At 44.5% G+C, this 26,046-nt stretch overlaps 1 protein-coding gene across 3 annotated transcripts in view; it reads right to left on the bottom strand.

Annotated features, from left to right (window-relative positions):
• Positions 1–26,046, bottom strand: part of AUH (AU RNA binding methylglutaconyl-CoA hydratase) — a 1,015,770-nt gene that overhangs the window by 874,608 nt on the left and 115,116 nt on the right. For all 3 annotated transcript variants that reach the window (XM_069625642.1, XM_069625641.1, XM_069625640.1), the window contains exons 2-3: positions 719–786; positions 533–620 (exon numbers count right to left, since the gene is read on the bottom strand). In XM_069625642.1, the coding sequence (XP_069481743.1) occupies positions 533–620; positions 719–786 (156 nt within the window). The remainder of the gene's footprint in view (positions 1–532; positions 621–718; positions 787–26,046) is intronic.

The raw sequence follows: 26,046 nt of genomic DNA, 5'->3' as shown, positions 1-26,046 counted from the left end.
TTTTAGGGAACAAGTGATGTATGTTGAAGCATATTGGGCCAGCAAACATTGATCAAACTGTCTCTCAGTGGCCCACAAACCAGGCCCACAATGCCATTTGTGCTGTGGCACTGAGTATTGCACGATTGTCTAGTGAGCCAGTCTGGTGTGGTCTAGCAGTCACTGCGTTAAGCACCCTGCAGTCCCATAAAGCCATGGCATGTGTAACCATCCAGCTTTTCTTTAAGTAACCTTTTACATTTAACTTTAGTGCAATGCACCCTATGCAGTTATCATTCCAAGTGCTGATAACTGACATGTGTGAAAAGATGAAGTCGCAATGCGCGCTTCCCCTTATTAAACGAATTAAATAATGATATATGTCTGCTGTGGGTGGATTTATTTCTCTGTGCTACTTCATATTTTGCATTTTCCTTTAGTTTCAATAAATTGGGCCACACTTACACAATGAAAGCTGTCAGTGAGACCTTGCTGTGTTACACTATGGAAATAGAATCGCTTTTTGTTAACATTAGAAGAAAAGATTTCCTACCAGCACAGAATATTCCAGGAACTTCACTTCGCAGAATGACAGTCCGGACTTTCTTATCAGATTTTAATGAGTCTATTGTTTTGAACATCTACAGTACACAAACAAACAAATGCCATATTTAGTATTGCATTGCCCATTTCCAGAATTCGCATGAAACTTAATATCTGTGTCACAACGAAAACTTACAGTTTTTACTAGATTTTTACTGATTGCATTTTTAGAATGTGGCCGGTTTATTCCTAGGACAACGATTCCTGAAATAAAAAGAAACACAACATAAGTGAGTGTTTAGCATGTACTACTTCACAAGCAGTGACAGAGTGTGGTCAGTTAACCCAACTCGCAAAACTCGTCCCAGTTTCCAAAACTGGGGATTACCATTATTCTTACGAGTTCCCCTTTCAGCACTGGAGTAACTTTGGGGCGCCGGGATAAAACCAATAGAGTTTACTTTTAAACCACAGGGCATCCTTTCGTAACAGTGTCTCAGATGCGTTTCTTTCTAGCTTATATTCCCTCAAGCATGACACACCACACCTACCAGAGGGGGGCGCACCAGGCTTGCCCTAGGCATCTACACATTTCTCCAGGCGTTACTTTGTGAATAAGAAAAAAAGGTAGCAGGGGCAAACCAGAGAAGCTCATGGGCACCTGTTCATTTGATCCGGTGCACATTTTTGTGTTGTGAATCAGACCCGCTGTATGTAAACAAAACATGGTTTAGGGCAGAGGCATTGCTGGGGGGTGGGGGCTTAGGGGGCTATAGCCCCAGGTCTTTTGGTTGTAACCCGGGAGAGAATCTCGGGGTCTACAACCAAAAGACTAGCTAGCCACGAGTACCGATAATTCCGACATTAGCGTAGCCCTGGGTCTTTTCCAGACCTAGCAACACCCCTGGTTTAGGGCACATTACTATTTACTACTCCTCAACCTTCACCCACCAGGATATCCAAGCTTAGCCAAAGACCCAATCATTTCACACATAATGGCATCACTAATATTTTATGCTTTCCTAAAATGTATCCCAGTACCCCCTTTTGAAGAAATCATTGAGCAGCTTTTACCCGCCCATCAGTCAGGCTTCCTTATCATTGCAACCTACCACGTTCCCTCCCTTAATGTTCCAGATCAGCTAGATGACATGCTTATAAAGATTCCCTTAGCATCCCCATTTCTGGTAGTAGACAGAATGTTCAATCAGTGGCCTAACCATCAGGACATATTTTATTACTAAGCTCTGACCTTGAGATCCTACTCAGTACAATAGCACAGCACCTTAACTCGATCATCAGTACGTACCCCACAATAGGCGTTATGCCCAAGAAGTCTGCCCTGTTTTATGATATGATATGGCATTTGTAACGCGCCTATACATAAGTGTTTCGAGGCGTGACGAGGCAAGGGAGGGGGGAAACAGAGGGAAGACAGACAATGATCTTACTATGCGAGGTGTCATTTAGATTGCGAAAGTGCATGAGAAGAGGGAAAGGGATAAGTGCGGCGGAAGGGAGGAGGGGGGGAAAAGTGTAGCACATGGGATAGCAGAATAGATAATAGAACGACCAGATGGTGGCAAGTGCAGGTAAGAGCAGACATAAGTGCTGGTAGGGGTACTGTAGGGATACAGAACAAAAGTCTCCAGGTGCAGAGGTTGCCAGGGAGGCAGTGCAGTTGGTGGGGCTAGGGCCCGAGATCAGAAGGTTGGCCAGGTAGCCAGTGCAATTACAGCCAGGAATTCAGCAGGTGAGAGGAGGTGAGAAAGCAGACACAAAGAGCAAGGTTTTGAGGTGCTTCCAGAACCGGAGATGGTTCTCCTCAAGTTTCAGGGAGGCAGGAAGGCTGTTCCAGAGGGAGGCCTCTGCCGAAGAGAGAGATCTATCACCAACTCGTTGCTTGGAGAAGCGACGGACCCTGAGGGAGTTGGAGGCGGGTGAGCGAAGAGCTCGAGTAGGAAGATATTTGGTAAGAGCGTTGAAGGTATTGCGGCCCCAGCCCCCAGAAAGCCTTGTGGACAATGCAGAGGGTTTTGAACGTAATCCTTGCAGTGACAGAGCCAGTGCAGAGATTTCAGTCCTGGAGAGATACGAGCCATGGGCTTGAGGCCAAGGACAAGTCTTGCAGTCCAGTTCTGGATAAGTTGCAGAGGGCGGAGACTAGAGGCAGGCAGATTTAGATAGAGGCTATTACAATTGTCCAGTCTAGAGAGAACCAGGGCTCTGGAGACGATGAGCTTCTGGGGGAAGGAGAGGAAGGGAAGAATACCTCTGAGGAGGTGTAGCTGGTAGTGTGACTTCTTAGAGATGTCAGAGATGTGAGGCGAGAAGGAGAGTGTGGAGTCGAAAGTGACCAAGGTTTTTAGCCTTGCAGGTGGGAGCAGGAAGATGGCCAAGGGAGGAAGGCCAGAGAGCTGCAGGGAAGGAGGGAGTGGGTGTGCCAATGAGTAAAATCTCAGTCTTACTGGCATTAAGGCAGAGGTCATTGGCAGAACACCACTCCTGGATAGCAGACAGTCAGAGATGAGGCAAGGAGAGGAGGAGGTCGAGGGTAGCCTGAAAAATGGGCTGGGTGTCATCCGCATAGCACTGAAAATTGGGGCAGAGAGCGGTAATGCGGTGGGCTAGGAGTGCCAGGTATTGGTTGAACAGCCAGGGAGAGAGGTTAGATCCCTTGGGGACACCACAGGTAGAGAAAAAGATATCAAAGAGGAAGGACACAAGTTGGACCTGGGATGGTTGGTCGAAGAGGAAAGAGGTCAGCCACGCCAGAGCCTGGCCATTGATACCCAGGTTATCATGGAGACGGTTGAGCAGGATGGCATGGTTGACAGTTATCGAAGGCAGAAGAGAGATCAAGCAAGATGAGGGAGGACACACAGGGTGTTGGAGTAATAGGTTTTCGTGATAAGCCTTGTCATTTTCTCCCATACCCGTTCCCACAGCCACAACAATTATAAAAGCATGGAGGTGAATCTACACAGCAGCCTTTTGTAGGCAATAAAAACATTGTGCACTTCTCTAGTCTTGGCACTTAGCCACAATTCATAACCAGCCTGTTTTATTTTCTTAATAACATTTGAAATGTTTAACAAAAGCTATTAGCAGTAGAATTTTCAATGCAAAATCAATGCTTTGAAAAGAGAATGCAAACTGCTTTTACCGTAACTCTATAATATATATTTAGGATGACCAAAATTGTCCATGTGGAATGGTGTATACACCTTGCAAGAGGCCAAAGGCAGTGTTGAACGCAGAGCATGTGGTTAGCATCACCATATCAGTGAGCCACCCTTGCCGCACTAATCCTGAAACACAATTGAAATGGGGAGATGAAAAAGTTGAAACAGTTACTTAAGGTGTCAAAGCATAGAAGCATAGAAGAACATTTAAAATGGTCTTCCCTAAAAGTAAAAGCACTTTAAAGTATCTATTTGAATAGAGGAGGAATGAGTGGCGTTGATCCTGATGTAGAACCAAACTGTGCACTAAACACCAACTACAGGGGCACTTGCCCAATACCAATTAATCTACCTGCAACATAAAATGCCAAGTTGTCTCAGACAATGCTAGCATGTGATGTTCTATATAACATTCCCCATAGAGTCAATGATCCTTATCCAAATAGCCTCAATATCTACCTGAACGGCCAGAACCAGGCATTTCTCATCTAAAAGTGAGGTATTCAACCTCAAATGTTTTTTTCTGTTTTATTAAAGAAAGTAAAATCCACCTCAATCGTCACAGGTAAAATATGTGAAGCAATTATTCCTAACCACAGCCAAAGCAGCGCCAAACAGTACTTCTCTTGGTGCCAAAAAATTAGGTGTCATTATGAGTTTGCCATTACCACTGCTCAGTCTGGCGGTAAATCTACCAGATTTCATCTATTGGGGGTTTCCTCTCCACTTTACCTTCAAAGTGGAAGTTCTGTGGTGGCGTAAAGTGGCAATAAACTATTTTCCACCCCTTTTACTGCACTGCCAAATTTGTAATGAGTCCGATAGTCTATTCTGAAATACTGCCCATGAACTGGTGTGGAAAAGGAATGCTCTCTCCCGGCAGAGAGAAAGATAGTTCAGGGAATCACTGAATCATATTTTGCTGCCAGTCGTTTCTCATTGTTCCTCATGTCCATTTATGTCTGTCAGGAGAAGGATATCTTCTTGCTAGGGTTTTTAATATCTTTAGCATCCTTGGTTAGTTCAGGCTCCCTCCCTAGAATTGGTCGCTCTTGCAAATTTGTGGCAAATATTTTACGCCCCACCAATTACAAAAAATCATCAACCACCATTGGCAGAGTGAAAACAAGCACAAGGTGGGTTCTTAGAACTCGTTTTATTTTAGGAAATCACCTGTGAAGTTTGGCTCTCTCTAATATGCCATATTCACAAGAATACTGAAGAGTAGCATTTGTCTATATCCACCATAAAGACAGGATGTTCCAGATGAAGAGCTACTTATTAAGAGTCAACTTGTTTGTTTTGTTTTACTGAGGGCTATCATCGTGTGCAGAAGTTCGCCACATTTTGAAGTTACTCCGGCCTAGAATTTCCCATAGGCAAGTAAAATAGTTTGTATTACATCACATTTGCAGGTATGGTTTTTTATGTTCGACTCCTGATGCCTCCTGCTTTTAAGCACTGTAAACATAGGTTTTATTAGTACAAAATGTAATAGTACTTAGTGTATCAACCTTAGACTGATCATGCCCTGCAGAAATTCAAACATCGAAATTGCAGGCTGGCACTTGGTTAGAACTGATATAATATTGTTTCGTCCTCATTGTATATGTTGGCCTATGCCCAGTCGCTTTGCGAGGAAAATCCGTATTACAAGGTCGTGACATCAAGTGAATCAAGCCTCCATTTTAGGTTAGAAGAGCCATTTTAGTTTATTGTACAAAGTCACCCTGTAGTCTAAAATGGCCGTCTCGTGTGCTCTTGTTCTTGCCTTAACCTCTTCAACCTCTGTAGGAGGGTTAATGTCCAACCTGCCTTCAGGCTACATGTTAGGGTCATGTAGACCTTGTCCTTCGTTGACCTCGGGATCAGGGGATTACTTGAATCAGCAATGTTAACCTACAAGTATACAAGAACAATAATGCTATCCAAATACGACATGCGAAACATTTGTTTGATCTGTATTAAAGCAATGTGTAAAGAGTGTAACGTTAAATTAGAGAATAATAATGTTTGTTAGTAAATGTATTTAAAAGTAAACCGCATGCACGAGATTTGTAAATTAGGAAATTAGCCTGTCGCGACCCTAGCCCAGTGTATAATTAACTTGTAAGAGCTGGACATCATTATAACAAACTGTATAAATACGCCGACGTCCAGCTAGCAAATTCTGCTCACTGCTCACATTGAACCCTGCTGGTGGTCTCTGTGATGTATTGACTGCCAAATAGCTATTTGTGTACTTTGTTCAATACTGTTCAGTTTTGTAATAAAGATTCTGGGAATCTTTACAAGCCCGTGTCGGTGTATTTTCCTTTGCATGGTGTAACAGCCTTAATATTGTATTTTTCTGATTCCACAGATGGCGCCCGAATAGGGACCCTCAAGATCGACTTTGTCTCGTTGAAGGTTGGCTCGGCTATCGGACCGGGATCGGATGGTGCCAACAGAAACGGCCACTCTAGACGAGAAGCGAATTCCTCGACAAAACTGCATGATCCGAGCCCTGAACGGTGAGCTGTAACCCGAGACGACGTCTTGACGAGGGTCCATATATCGAGGTGGGTAAATTTGCCGAAAATCACCAGACACGTGGGTCCTTAGCATTGTCCTTAGTAACCCGATCGGGCCTCCCAGTCCTTTGGTCAGGTGAATCGTGTCCCGATTCTTAATTTAACCCTGACAATTTGAATTTGGCGCATTGTTCTCGCGAGCACAATTACTTAACCAGGTAACACCAGAACTTTGATATGCCTGGGAAATTGTCTGCCTGCTTTAGGGCATTATTTCGCAGCGACAGACAATCTTTGGAAGATAGCCATCCCTTACCACAGGAGGGGTCGCCGGCATGTACTATGTACTGTAAGAAAGGCTTTGGTATAGCATTTAATGACATTTGGCACAGACAGACCAGACCTAATTCTAATCTTCGGTGGCCAACCAATGGTAGTTTTGAAATCCCTCGTATAGAATATCAGGAGTCTGTATTAGTAAAGAAAAAGGCTAGACCTGCAGCATTTGACGCATTGCACAGTTGGAAAACAGAAGCTTTGCAGCAACAAAAGAGTAGAGAGAAACATATGCGTAGACATATGACAAGTGTCAAAAAGGCACGGTTATATGACCAAAATAAACAATAAGAGTCAGTTAGTAACACGGACAGGGCGTTTCAATTAGGCATTCAGAAAATCTACCCTTCGAAAGATTTTCATACGTCAGATGAATTGATTAATAACTTTTTCATGAACGAAGGCCGGATGCCTCCGCGCCTCCTCCGTTCGTCCCTCCTCCCGGCGTTTTGCCCCTTCCCGTTGTTGTTCCCCCTCCTATAGTTCCTCCGGTCCTCCCTGCTGTTCTTCCAGCCGTCGCTCCTTTGCCTGCCTCCTTGCCTCCACCTGTTGATATTCAGAATGTGCCTACTCTTCCTCTTCCAAGTGATTCTGCATCGCTTGTAGTAGACCAGGGAGCGAGACCAAGGGTTGTGACTCGTAATACTGTGTCCCCAGATAAAAAGAATGAATTGATTGCTTGGGCTAGACATTGTATGGAGAAGGGTGAACAAGCTGATGTTTTTTCCACACTCGAAAATTTAAAAGGTATTCCTGAGAAAAAAAAATTTTATTGAAGGATTAGGGACTCATTTGAGTATAATGTGGAATAGATTAAACGATGGAGATTTCCCACAGGGGTTACGGGATTTCAACGCCTTCGCGTTGTCCAGAGATACTGCGGAGAAGGTATATGAGCATGTTGAGAGGATTTTTGAGTATAGGAAGGAGTTGGAAGGGTTACAGAACGAGGAAGCAGATGGTGGTAGTTTAGGTATTATGTACTTACAGAAACGGTTTTCTCCTCGCCGTGAATTAAAAGGTGAGGAAGCGCAAATTTGTATAAAGGATGCGATAAAATGGATTTCGGATATGTCGATAACTCCAGATGAAGTATATGACACATATAGTCAGTATACGTTAGAAATGCAAAAGAAGGTGATACAGGTGATGGTAGAGTACCTGCAGAATGAGTGTGTAAAAAGAAAGATTTGTTGTCCCGCAGAATTGTTGAGTGTTTATAAGAGAGCTTTTTCGATTGATACTTCTTCGACTGCCGTAGCGCTTGATTTGGCTCTGTTGCTTAGTAAGCGTTCAGAGCTGCCTACTTCAGTTGCCTATGAGAGAGGTCCCTCCGACATTTGTCCCGAAAGTTGAGATTGCGGCCGATGCTGGACGAGGAATACTTGCGGGAGAAATTCCTGCACGTTACGTATCACAGTTTGTTCACGTCCCGTTTTCAAGACAGGAAGTGAACACCATAAAGCAATCTATTCCCGATGTAAGAAAGAATCCGACCTGGTTCTATAAAGAAATAGAGTCGGTCTTACAGTCGTCGGTATTCACCTTAAGTGATATTGATTTATTATTTCCCGTACTCCTGCCAGTCGATTTGTGGAAACAGATTAGGACTATAGATGACATACCTGGATTGGGAGATACATGGGATAACATAGTTAGGCTAGATATAGAAAGACCAGCTGGCAAACGACCGCCTCAAGTGATATTAACCTTGCCTGATAGAATTATTTTAAAATTGAAAACTATAGTTCCTGAAAAAAGAATCATTTGGGACAAGCTTACGGCCTGTGTCCAAGGAAAGTCTGAGGGTGCTACCGATTTCTTCAATCGGTTCGAGCAGGTATTTTCAGATTTCAGTGGACAAGACTTAGGCACAGAGTCAGGGAAAAAGGCTGTTTGTTGACGAATTTGTACATGGATTGCTGCCCAACATCCAGTTACAGATTATGTCTTCTGAAAGCGCTTGGCAGGCGAAGTCTCAATCAGAAGTACTGCATATGGCTCAGTATTATGAAAATCGTGTAAATACTGAAAAGGAAAAACTTGAGAAAAAAAAAAAGGTGACCTGAAAACAAAAGTTTTATTACAACAGATTGTTAGAAGCCCTAGAGGGGTAATCAATTTAGAGGTCAGTACTTTCCACAGGGAAGTGCGCCTTTGGCTCCGGTAACCATTAGCCAGTGTGCCTATTGTCGGCAGGAAGGCCACTGGCGCGCACCATGTCTGACCTTGCAGCAAAGGTCATTTGGGAACATGGGTAGATGATCCAGAGGTCGCCCAGGTGCAGGGGGCCCTGGCAGAGGTCAGTTTGCACCAGAATCACAGCAACCTCCTTCACAAGATAAGCAAGTTTTGAATGTGGATAATAGACACATTTTGTATCGCCCTTCTGCCGCGTACCTCTCTGAAGAGCTTCCTTTTGATAATATTCTGTTTCGCTAGGATTGCCCGAAGCAGGATTTGGAACCTATGCCTATTCCCGTTCATCAGAAAGGCCCCAACGTTGAGATGGCGTTGGGAAATAGGAAGCATCTGTTTTTAGTAGATACAGGAGCACAGAAATGTTCCATTGATCATTCACGGGTTCCAAATATTCCCCTGTCAGGGCAATCCAACGTTTCCGTAGGGTTTTCAGGCACACCTGTAGTTTGTCCGGTCTCTTTGCCGGTACCGATAACACTGGGTCCCTTCACGGAACAGTGTCCATTTCTACTTATCACAAACTGTGGGGAGAACTTGCAGGGGCTAAATTTGTTGAAGGCATTGCATGCAGTAATACATTGTTCTCCAGATGGAGTTCGGTTAACAATTTCACCTAAGCAATCACTCGCCTCTCAGTTTTTGACTCGACCTTTACCGCCAGAATTCAGTAATGTTCCAGAGATGCTTATGGGCAATTGATGATAATGATGTGGGCATTCTTCAAATTGAACCTGTTAAAATTATTTTGAAACATGGAATAAAATTGCCTCGCATCCCGCAATATAAGATCTCAGTTGAAGGCGAGCAGTCTTTGAAATGTATAGTTTCTGATTTTGTGCATCGTGGAGTTATTGAGGAAATTACGGGTAGCCTATGTAACAGCCCCATTTTGCCAGTATACAAATAAGGTGATAATGCGATTCCCTTTCGTTTTATAATTTATTTATGTGCTATTAACAAAATTGTGGCTCCTCAATTTCCTATTGTACCTGATGTTACAACGGTAATAACCACGATTCCGGCTTCTGCCACCTCATTTTAGCGTTGTTGATCTTAAAAACGTGTTTTTCAGTATTCCCATACACAAGGATAGGAGGTATTTGTTCGCGTTTACCCTAGGTGGACGCTCATTTACATTCACTCGTGCACCACAAGGGTACACTGAGAGTCCAAGTATTTATAGTAGGGCATTGAAAGAGCAGCTCGATACTCTCGAGTTGCCTACTACTTGCACATTACTACAGTAGGTAGATGATCTCCTCTTGGCTGATGATTCTGAGAGCGCCTGTAAAGAAGGCACCGTGTTGTTGCTTTGTCATCTAGCGAAACATGGCCACAAAGCTTCACTTAAAAAATTCCAATATTGTTGTCAGGTGGTCGCCTATTTAGGCTACCTCCTGTCAAAGGAGGTAAGACGGTTGACACCTGAATGAATAAAGACTATTTCTGGCATGTCTGTCCCAACACGCAGAAGGAAGTTAGAGCCCTGATAGGTATGGCTTCTTACTGTAGATTGTGGATCCCTAACTTTTCGTTAACGATTAAACCAATGCTGGCTTTGACAAAGAAGGGCATTTCTTTGCCATTGCCATGGACTTTGGAACACCAGACAGCATTTGATTTGCTCAAATCCACGCTGTGTTCAGCACCGGTTTTAGGAACTCCGAATTATGACAAGGCCTTTGTGTTGTATGTGCATGAACGTGATGGATGTGCTTTGGCTGTGTTAACGCAGAAACATGGAGGGAAGAATAGGCCATGCAGCTATTTCTCATCCGCCCTTGATCCTGTTGCATGCGCTTTGCCGAGATGTTTGAGAGTTGTTGCTGCTGCGTCTGTAAAACAGAGTGAGGGAATGGTCCTGGGTCATGCGTTAACCCTAATGGTACCTCACTCTGTAGATATTTTATTGAATAGAACTCAAACGCAACACCTCACTTCTGCACGATTGACGAGATATGAACTAATCTTGTTTGCCCCCCCACATTCAAATTCAGAGGTGTTGTGTATTAAATCCGGCTGAACTTTTACCTGTCCCGCAAGACACTGTTGATGGTGACGAAACGTCACACGATTGCCTTTATGTGACAGAACAAGAGACTAAAGGCAGAACCGATCTGAAAGACACGCCTTTGAATAGCCCACAAGGAGAGCTATTTTGTGATGGCTCTTGTTTTAAACTTCCGAATGGTACATCCACGGCTGCTTATGCCGTCACTACTTTAAACACGATTGTGGAAACCAAAAGAATTATGCACAATTCCGTGCAGGCCGCAGAAATTATAGCGTTAACTCGAGATTGTGAACTTTCTGAAGGGCTTACAGTAAATATATATACCGATAGTCAGTATGCTTTTGAGGTGGTCCACAACTTCTTTCCAAAGTCTACCGAACGAGGTTTCTTGACCTCGCACGGACGAAAATTCAGCATGGCACTTTAATAGTGCGATTACTTTCAGCACTCGCACTCCCTGTTCAGTTAGCTATTATAAAATGTTCATCACATCAAAAGGTTACAGATGATGTAGGAAAAGGGAATGCTTTCACTGATCAGATGGCTAAACAAACTGCCACTGATTCCAGTTCAGAAATGTATGCTGTAAGAGAAACTGTAAATATTTGCACTTTGGGTGAAAGTATTGATTCTGTAAAAGACATTCAAGCAGATGCTACCATAGAGGAAACTAAGAGATGGGTCGAGGGTGCAGGGAGACTGGATGATGATGGGTGTTGGGTGGACAATATTGATGGAAAATGGTTACTTCCCGATGCCTACATTACAATGATGGTTATTATGGCTCACGGTCCGACACATGTTTGTGCGCGTAAAATGACTAAAATGCTACACAGTGTATGGGCCAATGATAAGATTTTCAAAACTGTGGAGCGTTTTGTCCAAGGGTGCATGGTCTACTTGCAGCACAATGTAGGAAAAGGTACCTTGACTCCTAGAGGAAGTTTCGCTCCACCTTCTGTCCCATTTGAGGTTATTCACTTTGATTTTATTGAAATGGAACGTTGTAACAATCTTAAATATGTGTCGGTTGTCATTTGTGCCTTTAGTAAGTGGGTTGAGGCCTTCCCGGTTAGAGATGCAACGGCCATAACCACGGCAAAAACTAAAGAGTTCTTTGCTAGGTTCGGGCTGCCGAGAGTCATCTGGTCGGATAATGGGCCACACTTTATCGTTACTGTAATCCTACAAATTTGCAAAGGGTTACAGATTGACAAACGGTTCCATTCGGCCAGACATGCCCAAAGTGCCGGATTAGTGGAAAGGCATAACGGCATCATAAAGAACAAGCTCACTAAGACGTGTGCTGGCACCAAGTTAAAATGGCCGGACGCCTTACCGATCGTGTTACTGTCGATGAGAACAACCCCTCAAACTAAGACTGCGCTCTCTCCCTTTGAGGTGGTAATGGGGAGACCTGCTAATATTTGGGGTTTGCCAAAAAGCAATTCTTTGCGGGATATGGAAAATGTGCTTTTTTCAGATTACTGTAACCAGTTGACTAAAAATCTGTTTTCAATTTATGACCAGGTGCGAGAGGCATTACCTGTACGATACGAGGGTCCCGGTAACAGTCTACGACCGGGGGATGGGATCCTCACGAAGGTTTTTGAGAGGTCATCTTGCCTTGCACCTCAGTGGAGGGGTCCCTACCAAGTCCTGCTAGTCCCTCAGACTGCTGTGCGGGTAGCGGGTCGTAAGAACTGGATCCATGCGACGCACACCAAATGGATCCCCACAGCCCATGCCATACGATACAGAAGATACAGAATCCCTTCCCACTGCTGTAACTAGCGTGCCTGAAACAGCAACAACCAACAAGGGAGAACGGGAGACCGCTCCAGAATCTGCAAGGCCAGACAAAACAGCCATCTTGTCTCCGCACTCCCCAACAGTGGAACTTCCGGATCAATCCTTTTCTGATCCCATTTCCGTTCATTCGCCACTTCCAGGAGGAAGTGACGACACTTTGTCCTCACCAGAAACTGTGAAATATAATTTGCGTCCAAGGAAGTAAACTATAGCATGGTCTGACTGTGCGATTGAAAAAAATCATTTGAGGGCTTGTCTTTTGACCCGACTGTACGGGAAGATTCTGTTGGCTAAGGGTTGTGGGAAAGACATTAAGAAGACGTGCGACTGGAGTCGCCAGCAAACGAACAATTGGTGTTTTTCGGTTGAAGACTACAATGCCTGAACCCGCTACCGCTCATACCGAACTTTTAGATAAATATGCGACTAGCAGAGACAATGATCAAGCATGTAAAGGGACCCCCAAAGTGTATTGTTGCCTTTTTGTGATAATTACTGGATTTTTAGTAACTGTTGGTTTTGGGTTATGGTATCTGGAGGAAGCATATCCGCTAGAGGACTTTTTACCTATTGAAAATGTATCCGTTATCCCCATTCCTACCGTGCAATTGCATACTTTATCGCCTAGAGATTCTTCGCATAGACGGACTATCAGAATAATACCCTTTTGTTAATTATGAATGCCACTCGTGCAATTTTAAATAGAACCAATTGTTGGATCTGTTAACATCTACCGCAACATGGGGATAAGGGGCTAGGTTGGTATATTCATCCTTTACCTTTGACAACTGCCTGTTACGCTTCTAAGAGCACTATTCTTTGGCCGATGGAATGACAGCATCTCAGGGAACTTTGATGGTACAAATTTAAATAGTTTTGAAAAAGATGTTTTGATGCCCCTGGGATGCTCGCTTTTTGCAAATAGGAGTAAGCCAAATGTTGCTTCCGTTAGGCCCTCCGATAGATTGTCTCGTAATTTTCAGTCTTTAATCTCTTTCAAAATGGCTCCTAAAGGCAATAAGGATGCCACGCCTCCATCTTATTCTGTTAACCATAGCCCCGATTCAGTATCCTTCTGCATACAGAGGAATGGAACACGGTTAATGGTTAATTTTAGAAAGTGCGCCAACGTTGCGAATTTGACTAGTGAGAATAGACCTCTGTACGTAGGTGAACCTGTCTATTTTGTTTGCGGTGATGTGGCATTTCCATGGTTACCCAGGGATTGGCAAGGAACCTGCTATTTAGGGATTCTACTACCTGGGGTATTTATTGCCAGTATTGCAGATATTTCGAAAACTCGTCCATGACGAGGTGTGAAAGGGGATACTCCAGCGCAAACTCTAGGAGATATCATGAAATCCTTTGTGCCATTCTTTGGCCAAATTACGAATTCAGAAGATATCAGGGGACTACCGAGTTTATTGGAGAGAACCATCAATCGGACCAATGACATACTCTATAAATATGACGTTAGAACAGAAAGCGATAAGATTAGTGGCTCTTCAGAACCGGATGGCATTAGATGTCATTCTAGCCAAGCGTGGAGGAGTATGTAAATTAGTGGGGTCCGCTGTTAGGCGGAAACCTGTGCAGTTCCCTCTGGGACCACTGCAAAAGATTTAGGACTACAGGTGTTGCGATGAACCCACTTGGTAGCAGTCTGCACCACACAGATTCAAGTGGTAGCTGTGGCTGAGCAGTCAGACTTCTCTCAAGAAAAGTTGGTCAGTATAGGGAGTATACAAGATAGGGCAATCCCTCGCAGCAAAACAAGTAAACACGCAACGAGACTTAGTGTAAAGATAGTAAGTTATTTAATTATAACAGAACGTCTATGAAAAACACTAAAGCAAACCACGGCAAACAAATCAAAACACAATTACTCTGCGGAAATGGAAAACGATCAATCTCCCTGAACACAATATCGACAACTCTAGGTTTTTACAGTATTACTTATTTTCAGACAGAGGTGTATACCTCAACCTAGATGACACTCGAATTTTTTAGTTAGGATGGGAGAGATAAGATAGGCAGGTAATGAAGTCAACACGGTTCACACTGAAGTGGACGAAATGCAAGGCAGGAAGGCAGTAATCACGATAGTCATAAAGTTCAGCGGCCAGGCCCACTCGGCGAGAGGCAAGGCACGATGTCCCAGAAAGTCTCTACTGATGATGCATTCAAGTCTTTTGTAGCAAATTGTTTAGCGACAGGTCGAACCAGTTCCGAACAAAGAATGAGAAAAGCTTGGAGGCAACCCAACGGAACGGAGAGGATTCAGACACCTCACTCGGACCGATCGAAAAAGGAAGCCAGGCGGTTACGGTACCTTGTTGTGGATGGCAGCTCCGGCGGGGGCAGTTGTTCCTGGTGGTGGATGCACGATGGGTCTTGGCTAAGAGAAGAGATGATCTCGTCGTCGAAGAAAAGATAGTCCGGTGCACCACCAGGGAAGAGACCAGCCGTGGAGTGCTCCGTCACAAGGCACCACCTTTCGGTCGCGGTACAGGGGTAGTGGCTATCCGGTTGCCGGGTGCTCTGCACGGGCAATTCGACCACTGCGTCCTGGGGCGAATAAAAAGCACAAGAGAGACTGGTTGTTCCCACCAGCCAGGGGAAGAGACTCTCCGGCGGGGAGATCTCTCCTGTCGTCGGGAGATTGTGAGACGGTTCTGCAGGGCTCCACCGGAGGTGTCGTCGTGCAGGTCGGCTCAGCGTTACCCTCGTCGGATTCTTTAGGTCCTGTGGCGACTTCCAAAGATCCAGTCCCAAAAGCCCTGCTTTTATGCAGACGACCCCCATTCATTCAGCCTAGCTGTCAATCAACACATGCTAAGTGGTGAGCGGGAAGGTTCACCACCTGGGCCAATCACTCCAGAGTGCGACCTGAGTTGGCAAGGCAACTCGGTCCAGGGTGTCTAAACCCCCTCCCACACCCCTGAGGTAACCCAGACAGAATGGCACCACTTTGGAGGATCTCTGTCCAGAGGCCCGCCAAAAGTGGAACAAAAGGGCTCAACCTTTGGTTTTAGGAGTCACAGAGACGAACACAGACGCCATTTTACAAACCGAGTTCTGGCAGAAAATACCACTCGATAAACTTATTTAAGATAAGTAGATCGGTGGTACGTTAGAGATTAATGAGAAAAATTATCAATCTCCAACAATGGGATGAATCCCATAGGGTTATATTCGGGGTCGAACATAACAAGTAGTTTCCACTGCCACCAGCCAAAACTCGACGAGGGGGGACGGGACAGTGCCCCCTCGAGTAACAGATCCAGGAGTAATCGAATTACCCCTATAAGTACGTCCACAATAAGATGGTTGGTACTAGTTCTGTTAGCAAATTTAGGTCTAGTAAAGCCAATGGTGACTTTACATGCCCGGGGAGACAGTAGTCAGTCCCCGGGTATGGAGTCTATGGTGGAGGGACCCGCTAGGGCGCCCCCGTGCCACGACACGTAGGGTGCAGTGTGACACACATAGAAAAACATATGAGACCCTATGGAGTAAAAGACCCCATAGCCCATTGAACACATTGACATATCAAAGGAATTACACCCTTCCATGTCCAAGAGTGGGAGAAAAGAGCCACACTCTTGGCAGGATGGAAAAAAAACAACTCCCGAAATCCAGCAAAGCTGCTGGGGGACTCACTAGGTTAGGAAATTCAGCCTAAACAGAGAATTCTCCCTAACATCCGCTTGCTGCGTTTACGTACCAGACTCCTCTCCGACGATCTTTAGGGCTATCCAAAATCTACATGTTCGTAGTTCAGAAGTACATGTTCCTGAGGGAAACTGGGAACTTAGTGCATGGTTTTGGGACATCCTATGGTCATGGGGATGGAAGTTGTTTTCGGCCCTGCTGATTATCTTGGGAAGTTTTCTGTTTCTTTGCTGTTGTATACAGTGTCTCCCTGGTATATGCTCAGTATTAGGGGGATGTTGCGCACAAGCAACAAGTGTATTAGGGCATAAAATACACCCCAGAGAAGGTTTCCAAAGAGTATGTGTTAAAAGAAACTCTGGTGTCTGATCTAATGGCAATAGATATGTCAGACAATGATTCGGGGTGTATAGATGTTGAAATGTGGAGTTAGTCGCAAAGTGATATAAGGTAGTTTAGCGCTTGGCATAGGCCAAAAGGAGGGTTTGTTAGAACTGATATTATATTGTTTCATCCTCATTGTATATGTGGGCCTATGCCCAGTCGCTTTGCGAGGAAAATCCGTATTACAAGGTCGTGACCTCAAGTGAATCAAGCCTCCATTTTAGGTTAGAACCGCCATTTTAGTTTATTGTACAAAGTCACCCTGTAGTCTAAAATGGCTGTCTCGTGTGCTCTTGTTCTTGCCTTAACCTCTTCAACCTCTGTAGGAGGGTTAATGTCTAACCTGCCTTCAGGCTACATGTTAGGGTCATGTAGACCTTGTCCTTCATTGACCTCGGGATCAGGGGATTACTTGAATCAGCAATGTTAACCTACAAGTATACAAGAACAATAATGCTATCCAAATACAACATGCGAAACATTTGTTTGATCTGTATTAAAGCAATGTATAAAGAGTGTAACGTTAAATTAGAGAATAATTATGTTTGTTAGTAAGTCTATTTAAAAGTAAACCAAATGCACGAGATCTGTAAATTAGGAAATGAACCTGGCGCGACCCTAGCCCAGTGTATGATTAACTTGTAAGAGGCTGGACATCATTATAACAAACTGTATAAATACGCTGATGTCCAGCTAGCAAATTCTGCTCACATTGAACTCTGCTGGTGGTCTCTGTGATGTATTGACAGCCAAATAGCTATTTGTGTACTTTGTTCAATACTGTTCAGTTTTGTAATAAAGATTCTGGGAATCTTTACAAGCCCGTGTCGGTGTATTTTCCTTTGCATGGTGTAACAGCCTTAATATTGTATTTTTCTGATTCCACAACGTGTCAAGGCTGAGCTTTTAACTCGCTGAGCTATCCAATTGCGAAACATAATGTGGTTTAATCAATTGTGCAACTAAAAACAGTTATCAGGATATCTACACAGCACCTTCTCCTGTCCTCACCAGTCCCAAGAAAATATAGCCCTACAATTATCAGGTTTACTAGTGGGCCATGAAATTGTTACAGTACTTAGAAGCAGTAGGAATATTAGTTTTATGATAATAAGACATGCAACCACCAGATCCAATGCATTACCAAATTCTTTGGTGTACACATTTAAGAAGCAATAGCTGGTAAAATAGCTCAGCGCTTAAGTGCTCACTGCTGGTATTTGAGTGTGTTCTGCAGGTCACGGATGTGAATCATAGCAAGGTCAACTCAATCGTGTATATGCCACTCACCATATAGCTCAGGAATGTATAGTCAACAGCATTTATGGTTAGCACCATATGTGAGCACAGCGCTGTGGAGTCAGTCTCTTGGTCCTCCTGATGAAGAATCATGCAAAGATCGAAACACGTTGAGGTGTAATGGGTTCTTTTTCAGCTTCCGTGTTATGAACTTTTGTATTAAAATTTGATTGTTAGACATTGCCTCTATAAACTTGGCATTGTGATGAAAGTCTTTCGGTGATAAAAATAAAATAAAGGTTTCTATTTTTACTTACTAGTGTTTGGGGTTTTGTGTCAGTTGGATATTCCTCTCCTTTTATCGCATACCAGCGGTACAGGGCATTAACTCTCATTGGGCATTACTGGACATTTTAGGATGCACTTGGCATATGAAAGAAGAAACTGGATACAAAAAGCTGTAATTTACATATTTTGACCTTACTTCGGCTACAAGGCTAAGAGAAATGAAGAAATGAGATGGCCGTTTCCTCAGGGGCTACTTTAGCCACACTGTATTGTGGAGGCCCCTGCAAATGGGGGGCTTTACTGGGCATACGATTACCAGACCTACCCTGTATAGCAATAATTGGAATAAGTCAGTGAATGGCCATATGAGGCCATAGTGGCATATGCATGGCAGTGTCCCCAGGCCATGTTGGTTCTACTTGGTCTACCTCTGTCATAACATGACCCCCTCCATGGCATTTCAAGACAACACCCTAGTGAAAATGTGCTTGGCATCTAAAAAGGTCTTATGTATGCTTTAGTGCCGGTTTGGTATTTCATGAAATGTAAGCTTTCTTATGTGTTCATAACTACTTGGTCAGTCACTTCAGGTGATGATCATGGGGTTAAATGTCATTCCATGTGATGTCAAAGGTGACACCACTAGCTTTGAGGTCACCCGGTGTGTGATATCATTTCCGACACTGAGGCATTTTAGTGAATTGACGTCTCTGACACCTAAGCTTTTTTTTTTTATAAAATCCATAATTGATTTTTGATAGATGCTCCCACGTCTGTATCGTATGTTTTGTTTCAGAAAATACCCAAGCTTGGGTACTCCCAGTTACCCGTCATAACGTGCATTTGTAGCAGTCAGAGGCCCGGAATTGAGATGTTAACTAACTTTAGCAACGTAGCATGGACCTTGCCAGTAAATTAACAGAAAATCTTGCATTTCTAGTAACCTTGCTCTGTAACAGTAACACAGGCCTCAGCTATAGGCACACGACGGAGCGTTTTCCAGGGTAAGAAGAGTTACAGCAATGCCCGTCGCTGCATTCCACAGATAGCATCTATCCTGTTCGTGTAGCAATCTTTGATTTGAGGTTACAAAGCAACATGTGGCCTGTTAGAGATACACTAACATCACGCCAAAATGATACTTGTTATAAAGAAGAAGCTCGGTCAACAAGACATCAAATCTGCTATCTGCTTACTGGGGCTCTGCGCCGGCAGCGAGTACCACAAACACGTGTAGCATAGAGCACATTCCGGGCACACCCACCGAGCACTGGAGCAAGTCAATAGGCCTGGGTTTGTGCTTCAAATGAAAAGGTTCGGAGTGTTGAGGCGTGTGCAATATGCATACGATAGCTACTTGCAGTGCAGACGCCACCAGACAAGAAGGAAAGGCGTATCATGAGATAACATTCCTAAGGCAAAAAGCAATACTTTAGCATGGTAAAGGAAAGCCCTCTACGGGGGTGTGCGATAAAGTGTTAAAAGGCACATTTCTGAGTATTGTCGCATGTTCCCAGAACTGAGCGAGGAGACGCCTTTTGCTCCAGGATGTAAAATTAAACCGCTTCAGCGCACAGTACCACATTCAGAGGGAGCGAGACAGAAAGCAAGATGTTGCTAATCCTACATACATCATGTGCCCATACGTCTTAAATTGAGGAAAGAACCCCTCCGCGCAAAGGCGCATACAAACGACACTTCCATGGGTTAAGTCCTAAGGATTAAAGTGGGGGGACTCATCAAAAAACGCAATGGGATGTGATGTTGCCAGAAATCTGCATATCAAGGTGAAATATGCACATGTCATTAAATTAGCTTTGCATAACAACCTAAATTGAACAGGACGAATGGCATTTGCCTTTCATAAAATCAATACACACACAAAATCAAGAGAGTATATTGTCTTCTTATAGTGTTTTTCAAAACGTACCTCCTGAGGCACAGGGTGTACAAGCATCCCGTCGTGTAAGATTACACGAGCCCAACCGGCTCAATCCAGGATAGAGATGCCAACTAACCAATACCACTAACAACTTCCTTCTCTGCATACACCTCTCAAACTCCAAACCAAACACAACCACAAACCTCCAGCACAGCAAACCGCACGAACTTCACTACACTGCAACAACAAAACAAAAACACACATAGACTCGCACATCAGCACACGACGACTACCGGCCGCATACACCCCAGGCCCAGCCGACGGAACCACCGGGCTGAGGCTGCCAACAGCACATCACTGCAAACTTGCACTTTTCCAGCCTCCACCCACTAACCCACCCCTCCCTCCCTCTTTCAGAGCCGCCAGAGCGCCAGGGGACCACTCCGGTGGTGATAGTGCGCGGTACAAATGACCTTTAACATTAACATTAACATTAACAAAACCTTAAACGGTGTGCATGTTTTAAACTCCAAGAACCAATACAAAGTGTTTTCTCTGAGACTTGCAGAACCGAAATGGGACGTTTCACCTTTAGGTGGTTAAATAGAGTAGTGGTGAATTGTCTGGCCTACAAATCTGCCGACTGCGGTTTGATCCCCGAGGTCGGCTTTAATTCATAAATTCAAAGAAGACATTCAATGTTTCTCATTTTAGCTGTGGGGGACTGAGTCCACCCTCTTAATAAAGTCAGTGGACTCTGTCCCCACCCCCGCGTGTACCCTCGACTTGAGCCCTGGACACTTCGTATAGTTGCATACAGGCAAGACTTTTTAGGTTTACTCTTTGCCTCACCATTCTCTGATACAAGTACATGGCGCAGAGACACATTCTACATGTCCAATCACCATCATTCCCTAACAGCATATGGCAGTACAGGAGCATGTATAGTCAGATAGCTCAGCGAGTTAGGCGCTCTTTCCTGACAACTGTGTACAATACAATCTGAATGCCACATGTTCGGATCTTTTGACAACAATAACTCACTCTTCTGACTTTGAGAAACTTCGTAACATTATATTGGGTAATCCCAGAATGTATGAAATCATTAGTACAATTCCAGTTCTCATAATTTAGTAACGGTGTGCTGTCCTAACAGAACAGAGCACCGATGCCCTCGCTGTATTGCACTTCACAAGCCCATCAATGTGTAACAGCCTAAAATAAGCATACAGGGGTGCTATAATGTAAATTTCATTTCACAGCAATTCAATTGTGACAAATGAACTTCCGGGGTACCAGTGGTCCAGGGGTGAATATTGGTTTCTAAACAATCAATCAGCCCCATACCTCGAATACACTAGAAGGGATATGAACAGATTAGAATAACAAGCAAGTTATAAACCTTGTCCAATGTTGGTAACGTGGACGAAACGGCAAGCTCATCTCCAAATGGTTGTCATTGGTTAGTTGCAACACAGCAAAAATACAATTATTAGCCAATGATGAAAGGGGTCTCCAGTCCAGGTTCTATTAAAAATATCTACTTTATTAATCACAATAGTTTCAAAGAAGGAAACGAGATGCCCTCTGGATACTGACAGGATGGGAGTCAGTATGGTTAACCACAACAGTTTGTCAAAGTTTCTTTGCACAAAGGAAGCAATGGGTTTTAAATGTCTGTAGGGGCCTTCTGGGAAGGACCAGGGGGACAGAACCATAACGTACCTTGGGCTGAAGGTGTTCTCTGTGTGCGACAGGGTTGAGTTGGCTTCAAGGCACTGCAGGCTCCTGTGCCAGAGTTCAAGGCGGGAAGTTGGACGAACGGCTGTAGGCTGGTCTACACAATGGCTTGGGGTCAGTAATTGTCTCAGTGCTATCAGCAGTGCTGAAGAACTGGTCGCGACATTCCAGGTTTCTTTCAGTGACTGCAGCATAGCAAAGGTCAGCGTTGCAGTCGGTTGCGAATCGAGGAACTCGACTGGCTCAAAAATGTCCATTAAGACGGACATCGGTAGATGCTGGTCGGCTACTTCTCCCAGCTTCTTCAATGGGCTTGTGTCCTCCTTTAAAGTGGATGGCCCAAAGCTGAGGAGTGTGTTGCACGCAGCTGCCTTGTCCTTGATTGTAGGTTCAGAGACCTTCTGGCACTCCCTATCCAGGGAGCTGCTGCAGAGCTGGGACAAATCAACTTCTGGGGCACCAGTGGTCTAGCGATAATTATCGGTTTCTAAACCATAAATCAGCCTCCTACCTCGTGGATGGAATGGCAGACTTATCTCTGCAAGGTCGTTGATTAGATGCAACACAGCGAAAATGCAATTATTATCCAATGATAAGAGGGACTGTCCAGTCAAGGTTGTATAGAAATATGTACTTTCTTATTATTCCAACAGATAGTTCTAGCACACTACAAAATACAATCCACCCTGTAAAGGAACACAGAGGCCAGACAGTTTCTCTAAGGAAAGGGATGCACTCTGATTTACAGACTACCCTCCTGTCAGTATCCAATCAGTCTAAACTGTTCAAGGTTATTTGGTTTCAGCACCAAGGAAGCAAGGGGTCATAAATGTCACCAAGGGCCTTCAGAGAAAGGCCTGGGGAACACAACCACAAGATACTTGGTGCTTGAGATAATCTTGATGCTCAACAGCGTTGAGTCGTTTCCAGGACGCTTTGCAGCTCCTGCGACAGAGTTCAAGATGGGAGACAGCTACATGTATCAGGCGGCAGGCAGTTCGACAATCGAGGCAGGACGGACAGCTACAGGCCGGTCTACACAACGGCTCAGGGTCAAGAATCGTCTGTGCTGGTTGGCGGATCTGGAATGCTGATTGAGGCGTCTGGCAGCTTTAGTGACTGCAGCGTGACATCAGCCAGTGGTGCAGCTGGTCACAGTTCGTGGGCTCGACTGTCTCAAAAATGTCCTTAAAAGATGAACGCTGGTTGATGCTTGTTGTGGCACTCCTAGCTTCTTCGCTTGCCTTCGTCGTCCTTCCAGGCAGACGGCCCAAAGCTGAGGAGAGTGCTTGAAGACAACAGCCTTGTCCTTTTTTCAGAGACTCTCTGGCATTTCCCACGTAGGAAGCTTGCTGGGAGAACGTAGCAGGGCATGCTGTGTGCTGGCTGGTTACCGATTCTGGACCTGCTGGACGGGTCCTCCGAATCCAGCATCTCACTCTGTTCCCTGAGATGTCTGGGTGAGTGATCTTGCCTCCCTCTTGGAAATTCTGGCCTTCCTTCACTGGCCGAAGCTGAACCTTCAGCCAGGGTCCAATGCTGAATTCTTCTTTCCTGCTTCTGGTGAAGCCGTCAGATGATCTGCTAAGTGAGGGGCTCAGCCCTCTTTTAAAGCCAAATGAGCCCCAGTGAATGGTGCCATTTAATTAGGCTGGCCATGGTAGGAGGAAGGTGTTGCCTTTCGGGATGGATGGATGGTTTTCATGCACCCCTCGCTGTCACCTGACAAATGTGACAGGGAGGACTGCGCCTGTAGAGTACATTGGACTATGTGTTTGTTGTGCGGCGAGCATTAGAACATGTGTGGATTAGCCCCACACATTTTCGGAGGTTGAATTCCCATCATTCAATTTCCTAAAGAATCATCAAAAAAAGCCTAGGCGAGCGCACACTCCCCATGTGCGGATGGTCGAATCCCTTTCAAGAGCCTAGCAGGGCACACTTGTGCTGGCTGGGTACCGGTTCTGGAGCGGCTGGAGGATCCTCTGAATTCTGCATCTCCCTCTGTTCCCTGGGAGATAGGGAGGGATCTTGCTTCCCTCTTTGGATGTCCTGGCATTTCTTCATTGGCAGAAGCTGCAAGGCACACTGTACCTTCAGCCAGGGTCCAAGGATGCGTTCGTCTTTCTTACTTCTTGTGAAGTCTTCAGATATGCCAAAAGAGTGCCTCACCGTCTTTTAAAGCCAGGTGGGCCACAGTGATTGGTGTAGGATAAGCTTACCTCAATGAACCAAACCTGCAGTCCCTACCAACAATCTCCTGTATGTGTGATGTCATAACCATAGTGATTTGCAACATGAAAGCTAAAGGGGTGAAAACTTGTGATACTAAGTCCCACCCATCTTCCTATCTACTGTTGATAAAAGAGTCTCTCTGGTTAATGGATCTCTCTGTGGTTCCTGATTAAAGTGGCAGGTCTCCCTTGAATCTGCCACAAGACCAGACTCTCTGCCGCCCGCAAACTACATTCTCGTACCTTATGAATCGGGTCCCCCCCTTGCCGGTGTGGACTACTGTAAACAGCAACCCCAGACATGACTGTCAATGATACTGAGGGCGGGAGCTGAATTCAGGTTGACACAGTTACATATGAAAGGTGGTTGGGTTTCCGGTCTCCCTTGTTAACCTCTGCAGCCAGGCCCCATGTGGGCCGGCGGAGGTACACTCTATTAGTATGATAATCACTGCCACCAGCTGCAGGGACTAACAAAACAGCAGGGCAGATGCATAGAGCCTTTGTTAGTTAATCAAGATGGCCATGGCAGGGGGAAGGTTGGCCCTGCCCCTCCTGGAGTGGACATGGTGCACTCCTGGTCGTCACATTCCAACGGAATATGACAGGGCGGACTGTGTCTGTGGGCTGTGTGCACGCAGAGTACACGACTCAATGCGTTCGTCAGGGTGTGAGCATAGGAAAATGTGTGTGGATTAGCCTCACAGATTTTCCTGAGGCTGGTCTACCATAATTCCATCTAATAAAAAATTTCAAAAAGCCCAGGCGAGCATGCGGATGGTAAAATTCCTCAACAATCTATACTCTAGAATCATTCCTTAACCACCTGCTCCCATACAAGTGAAATGCACCGATGTACCTTGTAACACACACGTGTCCACAAATCGTCAATAGTGTGCAATACTAAACACATACACACGTTCTGCAGACTGAATGCTCATCATTCTGTAACTGTGTTCGAATACCAGGAAAATGACCAGGCACCACACATGGGCATCCGTGTTCAACAGCAAACTGCAACAACCAAAAAACGAGCAGTTGCACATTTTACACACCATAGGTGTTTCATTGTATAACATTGTACACGTGTTCAGTTTTTGGCAACACTGTCTTAAAAGTGCAGTGTGCAATTCCCAGTGGTGGCAGAGTAAGTAACTTTGGCACTCTCAGTCTAAAGTTGAACCCACGCTCATCTCCATTTTTTTTTTTTAAAACATCCCCGTTCCTTGTTTTCAACATTCATTTTAAACACCCTTTATTCACAAAATCAATGAGTCCGTGAAAATATTACAACACCCTGATGCCTGAAACTTTCTAACCTCAACACCACAACCAGGCATCTGTGTATTGCCCTACTTGTCTTCACATCACAGAATTGTTTCACACAAGAATATTCTGAATAAAATGTGCAAGTGTGCATGCATTATTACCTCACTGTTTTCAAGTTAACTTAGACACATCACAGAATAGCTGGAAAAGAAATCGGTCTTAATGTGGTGCAGGCATTTACTGTTGCGTACACAGAATGAGGGGCTTTGGAATGCTAATGGCTCCTTCCCAGAGATGTCAGGGAAAGAGGCCATAATCATTCTCCGTTTAACACTTGTGTCTGTCCCATATCAGTAATAAAAGATAAGACTTAATAAGAAATATGCACACACAAAAAAAGAAACCTTTTATCAAGATGTCAGAGGTTTACACTTCAAAAACCAGCCTTTGCATCGTTTTCAGGAACGAGGAAGCATACCACACACTAGTTTAAGTGCCATCACTGGGAGGTAATTGCACATTTTACGTATTCTAGATCGTTGTGTGACAGAATGTGATAACAGTAAAATACTGGATGCCTGCAATATATGTGTAAACGCCTGCAAATAATGTTCTTATAATACTGGGCAGCCTCCAATATCCATATAAATGGCTGGAAATATTTTGTTTAATACAGGATAGTTGTGACATCACAATGAACCTGTAATAAGATGACATCACACATGTTCCGTAATGTTATTAAACTTCTATT

This window comes from Ambystoma mexicanum, chromosome 6p, assembly GCF_040938575.1.
Source record: "Ambystoma mexicanum isolate Mex_15411 chromosome 6p, UKY_AmexF1_1, whole genome shotgun sequence".
NCBI lineage: Eukaryota > Metazoa > Chordata > Amphibia > Caudata > Ambystomatidae > Ambystoma > Ambystoma mexicanum.
The sequence above is the reverse complement of the archived record's forward strand: the minus strand, read 5'-3'. Positions and strand labels throughout refer to the sequence as shown.